General features: G+C 42.6%; 1 protein-coding gene across 9 annotated transcripts in view; it reads left to right on the top strand.

The window, feature by feature from the left end:
• The window catches only part of CHD6 (chromodomain helicase DNA binding protein 6), a 101,354-nt gene that overhangs the window by 40,442 nt on the left and 42,397 nt on the right, over window positions 1-18,515 (top strand). For all 9 annotated transcript variants that reach the window (XM_083443946.1, XM_083443942.1, XM_083443945.1 and 6 more), the window contains 2 exons: window positions 10,602-11,119; window positions 17,870-18,017. In XM_083443946.1, the coding sequence (XP_083300072.1) occupies window positions 10,602-11,119; window positions 17,870-18,017 (666 nt within the window). The remainder of the gene's footprint in view (window positions 1-10,601; window positions 11,120-17,869; window positions 18,018-18,515) is intronic.

Here is an 18,515-nt window from a genome sequence, read left to right as displayed (position 1 = left end):
ACCTTTACCTATGAAAATAATAATAATAATAATAATAATAATAATAATAATAATAATAATAATAATAAGGCTTGTCCCCTAGATTTGGGGCTAGTGTGGATTTTAGAAGTGGAGGAGGCCAACATAACGTGCAGGGATCAGATGTGGAATGCTTTATTAAGCTCTGGTCTGCTTTCGCATGTGTGGTTTTTCTGAATAAAACAGCAAATATGGGTAGCTACTTCGGGGCCAAATTACACATTACACAGTAGTGTGTTTGAATAGCAAACTTAGGTCTTGGGCACGCCTTGTTCTTAACAATAAACAGCTGCAGGGTGGTGGGGGGTCTCCAAATCTGGATTGGGAGGTTAAAGGAGTGTGTGGAAAGGGTTTTTAACCCTTGGTTAACCTTTAGTGCCCCTGTGCTGTTTGGCTTCAAAAAAATCCCTCTTGAAGCTTCTTATTGTCCCTGATGGTACCACTTTAAACATTCATAAACTTCCCCCCTTCAAATTTTCAGAATGGTTACATTAAGAAGAAGGGGAGGGAATGCAGTGAAGTAGTTAAAATTACAGGGGGAAAAGAAAAAACCCAACAACCCATCATAAAACCAACAAGACATAGGGTGGAATTCAACATTGTGCTATTATGAACATTCTGCCTGCACAAGCATTTCAGCTTGCCAGACAGAACAATTCCCCTCTCCTCTCTCCACTCACTTTTCTGAGGGAATTTCCTGGACCCCCCACTGAGCCAGTTCTGGGGCGTGCGGGGTGAGGAGAGGAGAAAAATCTCCATTGGGTAAGTGGAAGTCATTGTGCCATGCTTCCACTGATGGAGTTTCTTAGGTGAATGAACCTGCCTAAGAATCAACAGGTGGGCTTGTTGTAGAGCGGTTGTACCTCGGTTTATGAACTTAATCTGTTCCGGAAGTCCGTTCTTAAACCAAAACCATTCTTAAACCAAGGCACACTTTCCTTAATGAGGCCTCCCACCACTGGTGCCCTTCCACCATTCGGATTCTGTTCTTAGACCGAGGTAAAGTTCTCAAACTGGGACATTATTTCCGGTTTTGCGGAGTTCATAAACCAAATTGTTCTTAAACTGGACTGTTCTCAAACTGAGGTACCACTGTATTCTTAGATTTTAATTGTTGTTGGGATGTCCTTGCTACCATTGTGGTTTATCTACACGTTTTGATTGTTTTAATGAGACACTTTTGTAAGTCGTTTTGTTAACTTAGAATACCAAGCTATAACGATTATGTTAACATGCCTTATGCTAGCCAAAGATGGCTTATCTGGAATGTAATCTGCTTCTAGCTGAATACTTTTTGCGTTTGCTCATAAGTAGTGAGGATTGCTCTTGTATGGTCCATGCTGGTGGCAATTTATTTCGTTACTTACACCAAAATATATGCTTTTTGTTTTCCCTCCCAAAAAGAGTTGCAGCTTACAAAATTTAAAATAAGCATGAAAATAATAATGTCCCGTAGTTAAAACACCATTTCCAGACTAAGAGCAGCATCAGTAAGGAAAAGCATGAAGGGATGTTTAGTTAGCGTAAGCTTTTTGACTTCCACAACAGAATTTCCTCTCTTTTTTCCCTATGTGCCACTCAGATCTGCTTGGACGATTGGCGAAAACCACAGAACAGAGTTTGGGAGCAAGTGGGGTGGGGGAGGAGAGGGAGGGGAAGTTCTGTTGCGAAACTCCTAGTGTTGGATACAACCCTTAGAGGCAAAAATGTTATTTGTATTTCAATAGATTTATTTTTATATTGTTTAAATTTTATTATAGGTGTGTTTTTTTACTTTTTAACTAGTATCTTGTATGTTTTTAGCTTTCTGTATTTTACCCGTGTTGTTTTAATTTGTGTAAGCTGCTGGTTTGAGTTCCAGTCTGGGAAAGAGGTGAGATATAAAGAAATATAATAATAAATTAAATTCTAGCAAGAACTGTATTAAAAGCTTGCTTCAAGAGAACTAATATTGGAATACAACTGGGGAGAAAGATACCCGCTTAAAGCAGGTGAAGTTCCACATATGGGGTACACTGCAGAAAAAAACCCCTCTCGTGCAATCCACATTTTGCTTGTGCAGTAGACTTGAGCTCTCTGGTTGGCTAAAAACCCACCTGACTCTATTCTTGTATATACAGAAAGGATTAATGATACTCATAGTGTCTGATACAGTTGAGAAGGGCCTATTGATGAGTGAAGAGCATGAGCACTTAACTGCTGCCAATGTTAAGTGTTGTTGTGAGAAGTAGCATTGTTGTAAGAGATAGGATCACTCTGGAGATGGGTGAAAAATGAATTCTGAAAAATGAACTGATCAAATGTTTCTCCCTGAAATCGCAACCCATGTGGGGTTAAGCTTTGCTTTGTCTCACCTCTTTAGTTCTGTGGCTCTGATGATACAGAATACAATGCAGGTGAGTAGAGGTATCTCGGCAAGGTCAGGGCTGACTGGCCTGGAATGTTTCCATTTGCAGCCTGTACCTAACAGGACTTTTAGGGAAATTTATAGCATGCAGGGATATGTGAAATTAGATATGGCACCTATAATACCTCTGTGATTTCCCCTGAAATCTCCCAGAGTTACCAGGGGCCTGCCCTGCATGGTGGCAGTGGATTGAGGCTGGTAACTAGCCAGTTCTGTGGGTTTTCTTTTCTTGTATGTTTCATAAGGCTGTTCCTACAGTTAGGTCTGAGAGCTGACTAATACCTAAAGAGGAAGTGTGTCGGAAGGCAAGGAACCGGCAAGAGGTTTGGGAGAACGTGGCTTGGAACATCTAGGTGAGGAAGACTTGGGTTGCTGACCACATGAGACTGGGCATGACCAGGAAGGAGATTATATATTTCTCTCTTCACTGCCCTCTCCTGCATTCCTAACCCTGTGTTTTCCACCATCATCAATACCTCCCTGCCTCTTCTCTTTTCACCATCACTATAACCTTCTAATCTGTTCATTCTGTCTCTTCTGCCTTTCTATCTCATCTCACACCCTTTGATCGTCAAGAACTCGCCTCTTTAAATTCATAATAATCTCTTTCATCCTTGGCCTTTCTAACTTCACAACTCTTTTGGGGCTCAGTGCCCAAGATAGTTGGATATCCTTCTTATTCCCGACTTATTTAAAATCCACCTGCTTTTAAAAAAACAAAAACCCTTGTTTTCCTTTCCTTAACCGCATTACCTTCCCTATCTTTCCCCTTTATGTTTTATGTTTAAATTAGATTGCGAGCTTCCAGGCATGTCCTTGTCCTTGGTTTGCCTTTTGCACAGTGTTTTGCATTTCAGGTTCAAAATAGTATACACCTGTGCATTGTATAGGGTATTTTATACTTTTAGAATAGGGACACCTTTTTTTCCAGGCCAGAATCTAAAGTTCGGGTATGTTCACAGACAGATAAGGTAAAAACTTACCTCAGTATTAAGGGTTTAACTTTCTCTCTTTGTTCTAGTATTTCCCAGTGCTGGAGAGGCAGTCTGCTTTTTAAGCCAAAATAGCATTTTTTCTTTGAAACCTGTTCAGTGAAAAAAAAAAGTAAAGGCCCGGCTGCTTTTCCCTCTCCTGTATGAGGACACATGCAGCTTGAAAAATGAATGGCAAACTAAATTCTTTACTTCTTTGGGGTGTGAGCTGGGACACACCATTTCTGTTATTTCAAGTTCTTGTAACTGGTTTGATCTTTGTGTTAGAGAAGGACACATGTGAAGCAGTTTAGTACAGTGTTTCATGGTGATAGATCGGTGCTGTAAGGTTGCAGATGTGGAGCTGAAGAGCTCATCAAGGGTGACGGGTTAATTAAATTTTAGTGGCTTCTATTGAAGTATTTTTTTCAGAGCTTGCCTAAAGAACGCTGGTCTCTGCAAATACAAACAGGCAAGCAGCTAAAAAAAAAGTAGGTCATACTTTTGAGGCCTACTAACCTTGACAGTTTGCCTTTAAAGTGCATCTCTCTCTCTCACTATGTTCACAGCAGCTCCTGATTGGAAGCAGATACGTTTTTTCTCTTCCCCCTCCATCCTGCTCTGGGTGTACTTGAATTCCCATTGGCTTTCACTGAGATTCATAGTGCCAGATCCAGGACAGGTTTTGGGAAGTTGTGCAACATGAACACACACACACACAGATTTTTTTTTGCTGATGTTTCTATTCTCTGCTCTCTTTTATTATTAGAGATACAAATTCTATTTGCAAATCTGCCAACCAGCATTAGATGCTGAGCCATTGCTTTAACAGAGCCAAATAAATGAAGAAGGATTGTAAGACCTGTCCTATCTTCCAGAGGTATGGTAGTTCCTATGTACAGTGGTACCTCGGGTTACATACGCTTCAGGTTACAGACTCTGCTAACCCAGAAATAGTGCTTCAGGTTAAGAACTTTGCTTCAGGATGAGAACAGAAATTGTGCTCCGGCGGCGTAGCAGCATCAGGAGGCCCCATTAGCTAAAGTGGTGCTTCAGGTTAAGAACAGTTTCACGTTAAGTATGGACCTCCGGAACGAACTAAGTACTTAACCCAAGGTACCACTGTATATCCAACTACAGGTGTTTTCGTGGTATAGAACCGAGCTGCCTTCATCTGTAATCCAACTGTGCTATTGCTACTATGATGATCCCAGAGATGCAAATTAACTTTAAGTGAAATATTTTGTTATGATGGTTTATTGGTGAAAGTTTGAAAATGCAAGGTTATGGAGGCATAAGCATGCAGCTAAAATGGAGTATTTTGAGCAGATGTCAAGTCACACATGAGAAGGAAAAAGAAAAGGAAGTGTCTGTGCTGCTATTGGTTAACTGCATTAGAATTTCACATGTCAAAGCTGGACATGGAAAACTTGCATGTGTCAATAGAACTTTAATTGTTAATGGAATTAGAAGCTGCAGTTGGTGTTAGGAAGTATAATTTTCTGAAAACATATTTATTTATTCTTCCCAATAGGGGGCCTGAGCTAGTAGGTAATGATGTGGCTGCAGAACAAATAATTATGTTGACTGTGTTATTTCAAAGCATGGATAAGGCTGCAACAAATTTTATCCTGTTTTGATTTTCCTATCAAAAATAGTACAGTAGATAGAAGTAAAACATGTCTGACATTCAACCAGTTCCCACAAAATGATTCCACCTATCCCTTTTATAGGAAAATGTACCGTATATAATAATATTCAAAATGAAGGATGGGCCAAGCATGCTGCTCTCCCAAAAAATAAGTCTGCTACAAATTTGCAATTAAATAATTTTTTAACAACTTGGGTTTTATGTGTTTTTCAACAATTTAACATTCATAATGTCCAGAAAGTGACGTAATGCATTTATATTTATTTAGGTTACAATCCTGAAAACACTTAGCTAGGAGTAAGTCCTATTGAACTCAATAATACTCCCATCTGGGTAAGACTGCATAGAATTATGCTGTTAAAATTGTATGCTTAGCCATCCTGCCTCTTCAGGTGATTAAGAAAGATTTTAAAAATAATATAAAACTAGCTAAGAAATACAGTGGTGCCTCAGGTTACATACACTTCAGGTTACATACGCTTCAGGTTACAGACTCCGCTAACCCAGAAATAGTGCTTCAGGTTAAGAAATTTGCTTCAGGATGAGAACAGAAATCGAGCAGCGGCAGCAGGAGGCCCCATTAGCTAAAGTGGTGCTTCAGGTTAAGAACAGTTTCAGGTTAAGTACGGACCTCCAGAATGAATTAAGTACTTAACCCGAGGTACCACTGTAATCTTCAAACCTAAGAGAACAAGCAAATCTGTCAGAAAAGAGCAACAGAGTTTTGTTAGGAATTATACAAATGCATATTAATTGTTAACTTCTTTATTAAGAAGTTGTGTAGAAATAGACGCAGACTGACTTATAATACCGATTTAAGGAAAAGGTGATTGCTTCATCCCATTTCTTTCAGTGTTAATTTTAAAGCTGTATTTTTAACTAGGTTGATTTTTCAATTATGAAAGAGTAGTACATTTCAATAACTACTCATTTCAAACTGCTATTTTGAAAACTAAATTTAAGATCATTAACTGCTCAAATTATTTTGTACTTCAGGGTTCTTCCATTCTAGTTGTACAGGTGTAACAAATCTAATTCAGTTCTGAGGTTCCTGCAGGACTCAGATAAGGTTTGCTGGGGCTACAGTAGTTCTTTATTATTTTTTTGTTTCCATTGTTTTACATATTACACACTATAAACATCAATGGAGGAGAGGGCACGTCTGTTGCAAGTAAATGCACTATATGAAGCTCAATTCTAGTCTCAATTTTCTTATTTAGATTGCAGCATGTTTATGATTTGTATTTCCAGATTCCCTGTATAAAAGGACACCAATGTTCTTTTACATTTTTGCAATCAGTTATTGCAGATGGCCACATCAGTTGCAGATGTGTTTAAATGCCATTGGTTTAGTCTTTTCCAAACTATTTTTAAAATCACATCAGTATCCTGCTCTTCTTCCAAGTAGCTCGAGGCAATGTACATGGGATCATCTCATTTTATTGCTGCAATAACTCTGTGTGGTAGCTTAGACTGAGAGAGGAATGACTTGCCCAGGGCCAATCTGTGGGGTTTCATGACGGAAAGGAGATTCTAGCAATATCCGAATCGGCAATGCAGATGAAACGCTGCTCTGGCTCTACAAGTTAAGACTGTTTTTATCAAACTTGGATCTCCAGCTGTTGTTGGACTACATCTCCCATCATCCCTAGCTAGCTGAGTCTGACCACTGGTGCCTCTCACTTTGTATTGTCCACACCGACTGGCAGCAGCTCTCCAGGGGTTTCAGGCAGTGATCTCTCCTAGCCCTACCTGGAGATGCCAGGGATTGAACCTAGGGGGAAGAAGAAGAAGAGTTTGGATTTGATACCCCATTTTATCACTACCCTAAGGAGTCTCAAAGCGGCTAACAATCTCCTTTCCCCTCCTCCCCCACAACAAACACTCTGTGAGGTGAGTGGGGCTGAGGGACTTCAGAGAAGTGTGACTGGCCCAAGGTCACCCAGCAGCTGCATGTGGAGGAGAGGGGAAGCGAACCTGGTCCCCCAGATTATGAGACTATCGCTCTTAACCACTACACCACACTGGCTCTCACACTGGGACCTTCTGCATGCTGAGTAGATGCTCTACCACTGAACTATGGCCCTTACCCATTCTCTGAGGAGAGTCTTCTCTGTATATACAATGGTTTCTCTTCAGATCATATACATCTTTATCCTGGCAGTGAAATTATATGCCTTTCAGTGCTGGGTTAAAATCATCATCATCACGACCATTACTTATACCCCGCCCATCTGGCCGGGCCTCCCCAGCCACTCTGGTGGTTTCCAACAGAATAGTTAAAACACAATAAAACATTAAAAACATCCCTAAACAGGGCTGCCTTCAGATGCCTTCTAAAAGTCAGATAGTTGTTTATTTCCTTGACATCTGATGGAAGGGCGTTCCACAGGGCAGGCACCACTACCGAGAAGGCCCTCTGCCTGGTTCCCTGTAACTTCGCTTCTTGCAGTGAGGGAACCGCCAGAAGGCCCTCAGAACTGGACCTCAGTGTCCAGGCAGAACGATGGGGGTGGAAACACTCCTTCAGGTATACTGGGCCGAGGCCATTTATATAAAACCTTTTTATTTGCAGAAGCATTTTAAAATACTGTCTTTTAGGAAAGGCACCTCATTTTTCATCAAGAGTTCATACTATGTGAGTAAAGGGACCCCTGACCGTTAAGTCCAGTCACTCTGGGGTTGCGGCACTCATCTTGCTTTACTGGCCGAGGGAGCCGGTGTACAGCTTCCGAGTCATGTGGCCAGCATGACTAAGCCACTTCTAGCGAACCAGAGCAGTGCACAGAAACACCGTTTACCTTCCCGCTGGAGCCGTACCTATTTATCTACTTGCACTGCATGCTTTTGAACTGCTAGGTGGGCAGGAGCAGGGACCAAGCAACGGGAGCTCACCCCGTCGTGGGGATTCGAACTGCCGACCTTCCGATCGGCAAGCCCTAGGCTCTGTGGTTCAACCCACAGCGCCACTGAATTTACATTTTGGCAGATCTGTGCATGGCCGTTTTGGGTGTTACATTGTATGGTGAATCCTTCTGTTTATGTGACGTTGGGTAGATCCCTTTGTTCGGAATCATTGTTGACTTTTACCAGTTCAAGAATAGCAAGATGCTGAGGAATCCTGTTTCCTAAGTTTTTGTTTGTTTCTTTTATTACATGGCTGAGGATGACTCTGCTAATCCATGCCAGGAGTCAGGAGAGCCATATCTTTCTCTCTGAAATTGGCAGCTCTGCCTCACTGCAGTGAAATGCTCTCTTAAGTTTTTGGGTGTACTGTTATGTCTTTGCTGTGAAATAATGCAGCAGCTGAAAAGTGTTACACTGAATTTGAAAACACACAGGAATATTATAGGAAAACTCAATTTAAAACAGGAGTTGGCTTGAATATAGCTTCATTGCTGCTGGATTTTTCCCATGCAGCCAAGTGATAAGCTGGGTTGTTGCATTGCATTGCACAGTGAAGTGATTTTTAGAACATCTTTACTGTTCCGGATATCTGATGTTCAGCCAGGTTTGTACAACCAGGTTCACGTGTGGCTGCGTGTGCTTCTTTGCAAAGTTTGCAAGTAGTGGCCACTGTGGTAAATGGTTATCCGTTGGTACTTGTTTATTTGTTGATGGCGATAGCGAAGCTTTATCTTGCTCCTGCAGCCATAGCCTCGAGACACATTTTCCCTCATGTTGGTACCTGCCAAGGCGAGTTTACTGAAGTTGTACTAGGTCAGGCATAGGAAACCTATGTACTTCCAGGTGTTATTGGAATACAGCTGCCACCAACCCTTTGGCTGATGGGAGTTGGCAAGATTTGGAGGACCACTGTGCTAGATTAACAGTGAGTATGAGGCAAAGTTAGGGCTAGCAGGATAGTGGGAAAGGGTTTATTTTGCTTGGGATGTGCTGTGTCGTAATGAAATGTTGGCTAAGTTGTAGTTACATTAGGACAGAAGTGCCACTTCTGCATTTGTTTGCAAGGGGCTATTTGGCTATCTGCTCTTTCACCTTATTTTTATGAGAACTTGCACAATGGGCAGTACCCAACTAAACAATTCCACTACTGCAAGCATTTTTAGCTGTGCAGTAAGAACTTCCCCACCCTCCGCCCTAAATTTGCTCTGGTGGGTTGAGGGAACAGATTTAGAGATGGTGCAGGGAGAAGAGGAAATACAAGAAATCCTAGTGGAACTGGATTTCCATTATTTCTGCCCAGCTTGTTGTCATATGAAATGCTTCTGACAATCAAAGCAGTACACATACCTATTCTTCTTCTCTACAATTTTCTCTATACAAATTAATCACTTAAAGTGCACTGCCATATATCAAAAATGGTTCACAATTAGTTCCCTGTCTTGATATAATGGACTTGACAGGTATCTCTTTAGGACAGCCATTGCTGTTGTGGAAGGGATATTATTATTATTACTACTAATACTCCTTCTACTACTACTACTACTACTAATTTTCAGTGGTTTTGAAAGGCTGGGAGTTCTAAAACAACTGGGGGAACAGCTGTGTCAAGACCTTAGTCACCCTTTCCTCTTTCTTCATAATCATACATCTTTGTATAGGATCTTGGCTATTTGTGATGTAGTGATTAGAGGCCAGCAATGGCAGCTGGAATTTCCCAGAGAACCAAAATTTTATCTTAGAGACAGGGCCCGCTACATCTCTTTTATACAAAGCAGAGATGGTCTGTTTCTGTGGCAGCTCAGTCATTTACACCCTCCGGCTAGCATAGCAGGCCAACAGCAGGTGTGAACTGTCAGGTCAACAGCAGCTTCAAATATCTGGACGGCTGTGTCATGAAAGACGGGAGGAAGCTTATTTTCTCCTCCTTCAGAGGGTAGGACCTGAACCAACGGATACAAATTGCAAGAAAGGAGATTCTGACAAAACATTAGGAAGAACTTTCTCATGGTAAGAGCTGTTTTGACAGTGGAATGAACTACCTCAGAAGGTGATGGTCCCTCCTTCATTGGAGAGTTTTTAAACAGAGGTTGGTTGACCATCTGTCAAAGATGCTTTAGCTGTGATTGCTGTATCACAGGAGGTTGGACTAGATGCCCCTTGGGATCCCTTCTAAATCTGCATTAATTCCTCCAACTCTGTAATGTGTGCAGAGAATGGCTTCACATATTACCTGTTCCAGCATTTACTTTGAATTCTGAGTATGTATGTATGTATCCTTTAATAATCAAGTGTGTCTTCTTTTGCCGGGCATATGCATTTTTCAGTGTCATAATCCATAGTCCTGAGGCAACCAGCCATGCATACATTTTTTTAGGGAATGCACTATTTCTAGCAGAGAAAAATCCTAGTAACGTGGTAGGTTGCCTAAGACCTGGATGGAAACCCTGGCATCAGTGTGGATTAATTGTGTGAAACTTTCTACTGTTTTTGTCAAAGCTAACTTTTATTCAAAATCATGTGAGAAGGGCAGGCCACCTGTCTATACCTTGTTAAATGCAGTGGCCAGGGTTGGCTCTCAAGCTCTCAGCAGCAATACACACTCCTGTGTACATGTGTGGTGACATTTCTTTCTGTGTTCTCTTTGCAGCTGCCAAATTTTAATGTGCTGAGTCATTCCCCAATGTCTGATGCCTCCATCACCTTTGAATGCAAGCCACAGTCCCCTTTTGCTGACAGCACAGATCAGGAAGATTTGCATGACCTGGTGACAATCTCCGACTTGGCCAGCGTGAGCCTGGCCCAGAAGGACCAGCAGGATGTGGTGCCTGTTGAGGTGCCCGATGAGATTGTGCAGAACATGGTGACATCCCTTAATGGGATGCAGGACAACAGGGGTGGGGGCACCGGGGTGAAGAAGAAACGGAAGAAAAAAGAGCTGGGGCAGCAGGAACCAGGGGGTGAAAGAGAAGCCAAACCAAAGAGAAAGAGAGAGCCTAAGGAACCAAAAGAACCCAAAAAGCCCAAGGAGCCTAAGAAGGCCAAGGAGCCCAAACAGGAGGGGGCGAAGAAACCCAGAAAGCCTCGGGAGCCCAAAGTCCCAAAGGAGCCTAAAGAGAAGAAGAGCAACTTGGAGTCTCCCCCCAAAGCCAGACCCAAGAAGACCAGGTGGGTGTTTGCTCAGTTCATGTTACCCTTTGTTTGTTTCCCCCGCAGCCATTTTTCTCTCTGCTTTGCTTTGGCCTGAATGTTATGGGTGGTTTTTAGGAACAGGCTATTACATCTACACTTCTCTATACCACAAAGCATAGTGCATCCCAGAGGACTACAGAATGAAACACCCTTGAGCTAAAACCTGTAATGTGCTGGTGAGCAAGTTCATAGTTTTGTATATATCAAATGCAGTCAATAGACTCACTTTTTTGCAGCCCCTGTTTTTCTCCCCCCCAAGAATTGAGTCCCACCACTTATAGGAGAATGGCTCAGATGTTGATAGGAAACAAATTGCTCAACGCTGTTGTGGAATAAAGGCAGCTTGGTGATTTTGGCAAAATGGGATGGAGAGCCTATTTGGTTTATTGATGTTTCTGTGCTAGAGGGACTGGATATTTTAAAGTATGTTTTCACTTTGGGGTTTCATAAAATTAGTACCTAGCAATAGCATTATTAATCATATTTATAGTAATTTGTTCAGAACCATGTGTCTGCCTTCTCAGTATGGTTGTTAAAACTGCAAGAGCTCCCATTTCTGTGGCAGTGTGGAAGCGTAATTTGTTTTCGTTGAACGCAGTGAAAATTATTGTTCCCTACTTAGATTTATCAAAGGCTCCTGTCAAATGTAGCCACAGTGGTATAGGAGTGCTATGATGTGATCCCATAGCTGGTCAGGTGGAGAAAAACCATGTGATTGGCATTGCCCATATTGTAGTGTCTGCATTTGTCTTGGAATTGTTTTCAAATATTTTAATTGTTTTGTTATCTGTATTCATCATCCTGGAGTCCTTTGGGAGGCAGGGAAGGATATACATGTAGTTAAAAGTGATAATTCACACACAGCCTAAACCTAAATGGGCTCACACTACAGTGGTACCTCAGGTTACATACGCTTCAAGTTACATACGCTTCAGGTTACAGACTCCGCTAACCCAGAAATATTAAGAACTTTGCTTCAGGATGAGAACAGAAATCGTGCTCTGGGGGTGCGGCGGCAGCGGGAGGCCCTATTAGCTAAAGTGGTGCTTCAGGTTAAGAACAGTTTCAGGTTAAGAACCGACCTCCGAAACGAATTAAGTACTTAACCCGAGGTACCACTGTACTTGGAAACGGCCCCTGTGCCTCTCAGACCACATGAAATGGGGACCTAAATCTTAAGTTCTGACTGCCTCCTGCAGGAATACTTGGTGTCTGAGGTTGGGCAGTTTCCCCCTTCTTTTTTCCCTTTGATGTCACATACTCCCCCCCCCCCATGTCACATACTTTGGTTTGAGAAGAAAAGTAAGTAAATGGTTGCAATAAATAGGAGGTGGCTTAATTGAAATCTGTCTTTGGTGGGAGTCTTCTACAGAAAAATCCCCAAGTGTAAATGAGGCAAGAATTTTGACCTCTTGGTAGCTTTATTCATCCTTGTTGGGGGGCAAAGCAGAACTGAATGTGGGAATAGGAGAGGGTGGGGGGAATCGCAAGTCCTAGTTCATCAGTGACAGAGTCAGAAATAGAACCCATTTCCCTCCTTAAGCTATCAGGTGACATGGGTATCCTAGAATACAGCCCATTTTCCTCAAAATGACATGTGATTGTTTTTCTATGTCTGTTGTAGTGCTGGACCGTAATAAACGAGGGTGCATGTCTTAGGGTTCTTTGTGTTGCTGCCTGAACTAATTTCTTTAATTACGAGCTGGTCAGGAGAGAAGAAGGGCTGATCTCCCTTGAGAGTGTCCTTAATTAAAGATAGGCAGAGGTAATGTCTCCTGCCTTTGTTGCTCTCTCTCCCTTTGATTTGGCTAAAAGCTTTCACAGAGTCACTTGCTTTAAGAATCCAGGGGTGAAGTCTCCACTCCCCAGCAATCCCTGCTTTCCCTGGGGTTATGGTTGGTCTTGTGCAGGTAAACAAAGGACAAGCACCAGGCTAATCTGAAAGCAGACTAATTATCCCAGCATGTGATTATTTTTGCGTTCACTCGAAACCTGTGAAAGTGTTCAACATTCATTTGCCACCTGGGCTGAAGATTTGACTTGCTGTTCTTTAGTGGTCAGGAGCATGACACAATAGATACAGAATTCTGTGTGGATTTCATCATGCTTAAAAAGGAAAACCGGTTTATGTGAAATAATGCTTGTTATCACACCTCAGTGTGGCATTGGGTTGGTGCAGTTTTATGGCTGAAGCTAAGCCAGCCTTAGGGACGCGGGTGGCGCTGTGGGTTAAAGCCTCAGCGCCTAGGGCTTGCTGATCGAAAGGTCGGCGGTTCGAATCCCCGCGGCGGGGTGCGCTCCTGTTGTTCGGTCCCAGCTCCTGCCAACCTAGCAGTTCGAAAGCACTCTCGGGCGCAAGTAGATAAATAGGGACCGCTTACTAGCGGGAAGGTAAACGGCGTTTCCGTGTGCGGCTCTGGCTCGCCAGAGCAGCGATGTCACGCTGGCCACGTGACCCGGAAGTGTCTTCGGACAGCGCTGGCCCTCGGCCTCTTTGAGTGAGATGGGCGCACAACCCTAGAGTCTGTCAAGACTGGCCTGTACGGGCAGGGGTACCTTTACCTTTACCTTTACCTTTAAGCCAGCCTGACATAAGCCTTCTGGCTAAGAGACCACAAGAACTATCATGTACCCCACCCTGAACAGCTGGACTGAGAAGTGGACAGTCAGATCAGCAGCACTGGAGGAGATAAATATCCAGACACCAGCATAATGGCTATTCCTTAGCTAGAACCTATTGAACTTGGATACCGTGAGCTAGAGACCCCTGAATTAAGACCTCCAGTCAACAACCTCTGGGCCTGCACCCTCCCAAAGGACCTGTCCTCATCCTCACCAGAGACACTATGTGTCTCCATGTCACTCATTCTGGAGGGAACTAAGGTGTGCTAGGCTTGAGGCCAAAGGACTCAGAAACATCGCTTTAGGAAGGGGCGGAGCCTGGGAGGTTGTGATCTGGTCCTGGAGGAATGAAAGGCTTCAGTTTGCAGGCTCTGTTGGAACTCTCCAAGGTGCTGCATATTTGGGCCTTCCTTGTCCCTATTTGTCCTGTGGAATTCTTGTTAAGGACCTCAAAAGTGTAGAAAATAAATAAATTACTTTTACCATAAGATTGACTTTAGCGATCAATTTTAAAGGGGTTTTAAAATGAGAGAAATGCCCACCCAGGTAAGGTAACAGTGGGAGAGGAGTGCAAAAAGGAGAAGAGTTTTAGAATGTTAAATTCATCAGGGGGTGGGTTTCTTGTCAGTGACACTTGTGACTACCATATATTATGTTGCTCTTCATAATTTGTGGACTAGAGCCACGGCTAGGAGCAACTTGCATGTGACGAAAGGGTCATTCTTGCTACTTAGATTCTCAATAAGGATTCAAGTCCATTGGTCCTGTCACAAGACAGTTTAAAAAGAAGATAGCAGGGAAGCATTCCTTCTGAAGTGACAGTATAAAACATGCATGCAAATGGAGCAATTGCTGCAAATTCTCTAAGCGGCTGGTAATCGTGGCATAATCTCCTCTAAATTATTTCTAATCACAGTTAGCTCCAGCATTCATGAATGGAACCGTTGTTAATTGTGACTGCAAAATCAATGTCTGGGGACTTGCTACTGAAGCAGAAGCTACAGCATCGGTGCATTTCCAGAGCTTCTGGTCCATTCACAGGCATGTGGTTGCGTCGCAACTGCCTGAAAAAGCTGTTGGCAAGAATTATTTTTTTGCACAACCTCCAGCTAACAGCAATTTCCCATGAAGCAGGGGCAGGAAGGTTCAGCGGAAACATGATTTTAAAATAGACAAAGAAAGATAAACCAAAGCAAACCATTTCTTATTAAAGGAGTGGCAAAAGCAAAAACAAACTAGATGAAAACAGCCCTGAGTAAGGAATAATACACTTGAAATGCGATTTCTGTGGTCCCTGTGGATGTCTTATTCCTGTCCACCACCACCCGCTCGACCTGGTAAATTGGTACAGCTCTCTTGATTTGTATATGCTGGTACCAGGTATGTGAAACTGATCTGGTATTTGCCTGGTGCCTCTGAGTGCTTTGCAGAGACCAATGCACTGGAAGTAAGCATCACTGATAGGGAAAGGACATTAAACCCTGAACATGAAACTCAGCTGTGCTTTGGGTTATGTTTAAAAAAGTTATGTGTTTGAAGTTTGTCAACTTTTAATTTGAGAAACATGGTAGGGAATTTGGCTTGAACTGTGCCTGATTGTGCATTGTCTGGTTTGCAGCTGGTGGAGGCATAAATTGATGGGGCCGGTTATGGGGGCTACTCCCCCCCCCCCCATTTACAACTGTCTCACTGGCTACCAGTCCATTCCTGGGCACAATTCAAAATGTTAGCTGTTACCTACAAAGCCTTACACATCTTGGAACTAGGCTGTCTGAAAGGTTATGTTTTTCTATATGATGCTGTCCAGGTTTTAAGATTCTCAAGGAGAGGTTCTTCTGTCAGTCCTGCTAACATCTGAACCACATTTGGTGGAACTTAAGAGAGGACCTTCTTGATGGCTGCTGTAGAAGTCCTTGCCAAGGGAGTGTGATGTTAACATATGAGAGTGCTGGAGGTGAAATAGTTAAACAGGTTACCCAATCAGAACCCAGGGGGTGGAGTCAGAGGGAATATAAAACCAGCTCTGGGAGGGGCAAAGGGAGGAGTTCGTTGGGAGTTGGGTGGTTGGTTGGAGTGCGAGTGAATTGGGATAGAGTTTGTGGGTAGGTTGTGTTAGTGTAACAAAACAAGCTGAGTCAGGAATAGTTAGGGGCTAGGAAGACAAGTAAATAGCTGAGAGGTGGTTTAGTGAGTGAGAGCAAGTAGTGGAAGTTATAGGTCTGGATAGGCACCCCATGATTGTAATTGACCGATACTGTTTATGAAACCACACGCTTGTTAAACTGCAATAAATAAACAAAAGTTTATGTTCCAATTTAACCCTGACTGGACTCAGTATTGTACCAGGTAGGGCCTGGGTGGTGGCAGCGAGAAATAAAGTGGTGGCGCAGGGATCAATAGATGGTGAAACATCCGGGGACCCTGTGTGATCGCCACAGGGTGGTCTGGCTATTCCCATCTCTTAGTGACCTCCTGTTGGTAGGCAAGAATATTTTTATTTAGACAGGACCAGCACTCATAAGCCAACTATTGTAAATATGTTTAAATTGTTTTGAAGTGGTTGTTTTTCTTGCTGTTTTACCTGACTTGTTTTGTATTTTAATGTTGTTTTTGTTGTATTTTATTGCATTTGTATTGTTAGCCACCTTGAGCACCATCCGATGCATGAAAACAACTGGAAAGGGCTGGGTTAAGCTGTAGCAGAGGGAAACAAGGCACAAGAAAGGAGCAAAACCAAAGAATTCTGCTCCTTTTGGCCAGTGGCTGAATCTCTAATGGTCCAAACAGCTGGAACAGGCCCTCATCAGATTCTTAAAACTTTGAGTGTTGCTGGAACCAAATTTCCAAAACTCCAGCAAATAAAGGTTATCCATTGTATTTCTGCTATCGTGGCGTGCTCCTCCCCACCCCCCAATTATTTGAAGGTCTGCATTGTATATTGTATGAGGCTCTTTTAGAAGCTATGCAGGTTTCATGTTACACCAAGGTCTACTAGGAAGGAGAAAATATGATGCTTAATTCCTCATCTCTGGAACTGCAACTGCTAGCTGTTACCCAGTTCTGTCTCTGTCCTTAGGTAAAGCACACAGTTACCTTGGCAGGTGGAGAACAGGAATAAAGAGAAAACTAAGCAGTTATAATATTATCAGAGGTAGAGATCAATTTTAGTTGGTATGCTAGGTTAAAAAAAAAGTCAACAGAAACAAAATTGGGTAGCTTTATCCTAGCAGTTAGAGGGAATAACCTCTCTGATAACGAAACCCGCTTTGCAATTTTTATTACCTAGCCTGATGAAGAGCTGTGGGGAACTGAAAAGCTTGCCATTATTTTGTGACATTTCAGTTGACCTAATAAAGGTATTGACATAATGTGGATTTTGGATACATGGAATGGATGATTTACTGAATGACTTACTCTGGCTGCCCACTTTTTAACACAGGCACTTTTGAGGCTGCCTTTTCATAAACAAGACATAAAAAAAAATGCTGTGCAGTGAAATGTCTCTGTATTTGCTTGCTATAATATTTTTCTCCTTTTCGTGTTGAAAAGATTTTGCAAACATCTTTTGCTTACTTGTTCCTGGAAAGGGAGAAAGTGTAATCTGATTCCGCCAGCAAGACCAGTCAGTTTGTAATTCAATTAACACAGCTCTTGTTCAGCCCTGACTCTCTTTGTCCAAAGAATACCCACCTGCCATGTGACATCATCAATCTCTCCTAGCCCTACTTCCCCACCCCCTATTTGTTTTTTAAAATTGTTTGGAAGCCCAGAGAACGGTTCTGTTTAATTTGACACTGAACAGGGGTGCATGTAATGCTAAACCAAAACATGGCTTGATGCAGATGTGGTTTTTGGGGAGAACATAACTGCCATTGGAAGAGAACCATCCAGAGGCATGGTTTTGTGCGTGACCCTTTTGATCCTGACTGAAAACGACCAAGTACTCTCAAAGGAATAGTGGCACAAAGGGAGACACATTTTAGGGAGGTATTTTGGGCAGAAACACAAATTATTACAACAAGCAAATTATTACACCAAGCTGATGTCCTTCAAAATGTACCTGCGATTTCATATTCCTCTGACACTACTCATTTATATCTGCAGCACGGAGCAAGGACCAACTCCTGTTGAGAAGAAAAAAAAAGGGAAAAGGAAAAATGACACTTCAGTGGCCAGCCTTGAACTGGATCAAAGCCTCCTTTCACTGTCTGGGCAGAGCCCTGAGGAGTCTGCTGAATCAGCTGACAGCCAGGTATGCTTGGGCTTCTCACCTTTGTGGGCATGGGAGGCTCTGTCTTGAGAAAGAATGACTGCTATCATTGGGATTCTGTGTGTGACTCTTCAGGTATATGGCCAGTTGCTGTTCCAGTAATGTTCCTCCTATTTAGTAGGAGAGCTCATTTTTTCATCATACATTCCTTACAATGTGAGTCCCAAAGGATACATCTTGATAGCAGTTGGTGCACAAAACCAGAAGTGCGGGAATTTGCCAAATTGTGTATGTCCAAAATGCAAAGGCCTTGTTTTTTAATACTACATGACCCCTTCCCCTCATGGATAGCATGGTCTGTACTGATCTTGTGCCTGGTCCTGCTTGTGCTGGAGAGAAGTGGGAATCTATATAGTATAGAATTGATTATTTGGTATAGTGAAATATAGGGGGATGTGCTGTGCGTGTATCTTCTCCTTTAAAAATGACAAGATCCTACCGTCTGGCCATGCATCCAAAATACAACTGGTATGAAGAGAA

This window comes from Podarcis tiliguerta, assembly GCF_965153285.1.
Source record: "Podarcis tiliguerta genome assembly, chromosome: 6".
Lineage (NCBI taxonomy): Eukaryota > Metazoa > Chordata > Lepidosauria > Squamata > Lacertidae > Podarcis > Podarcis tiliguerta.
The sequence above is the reverse complement of the archived record's forward strand: the minus strand, read 5'-3'. Positions and strand labels throughout refer to the sequence as shown.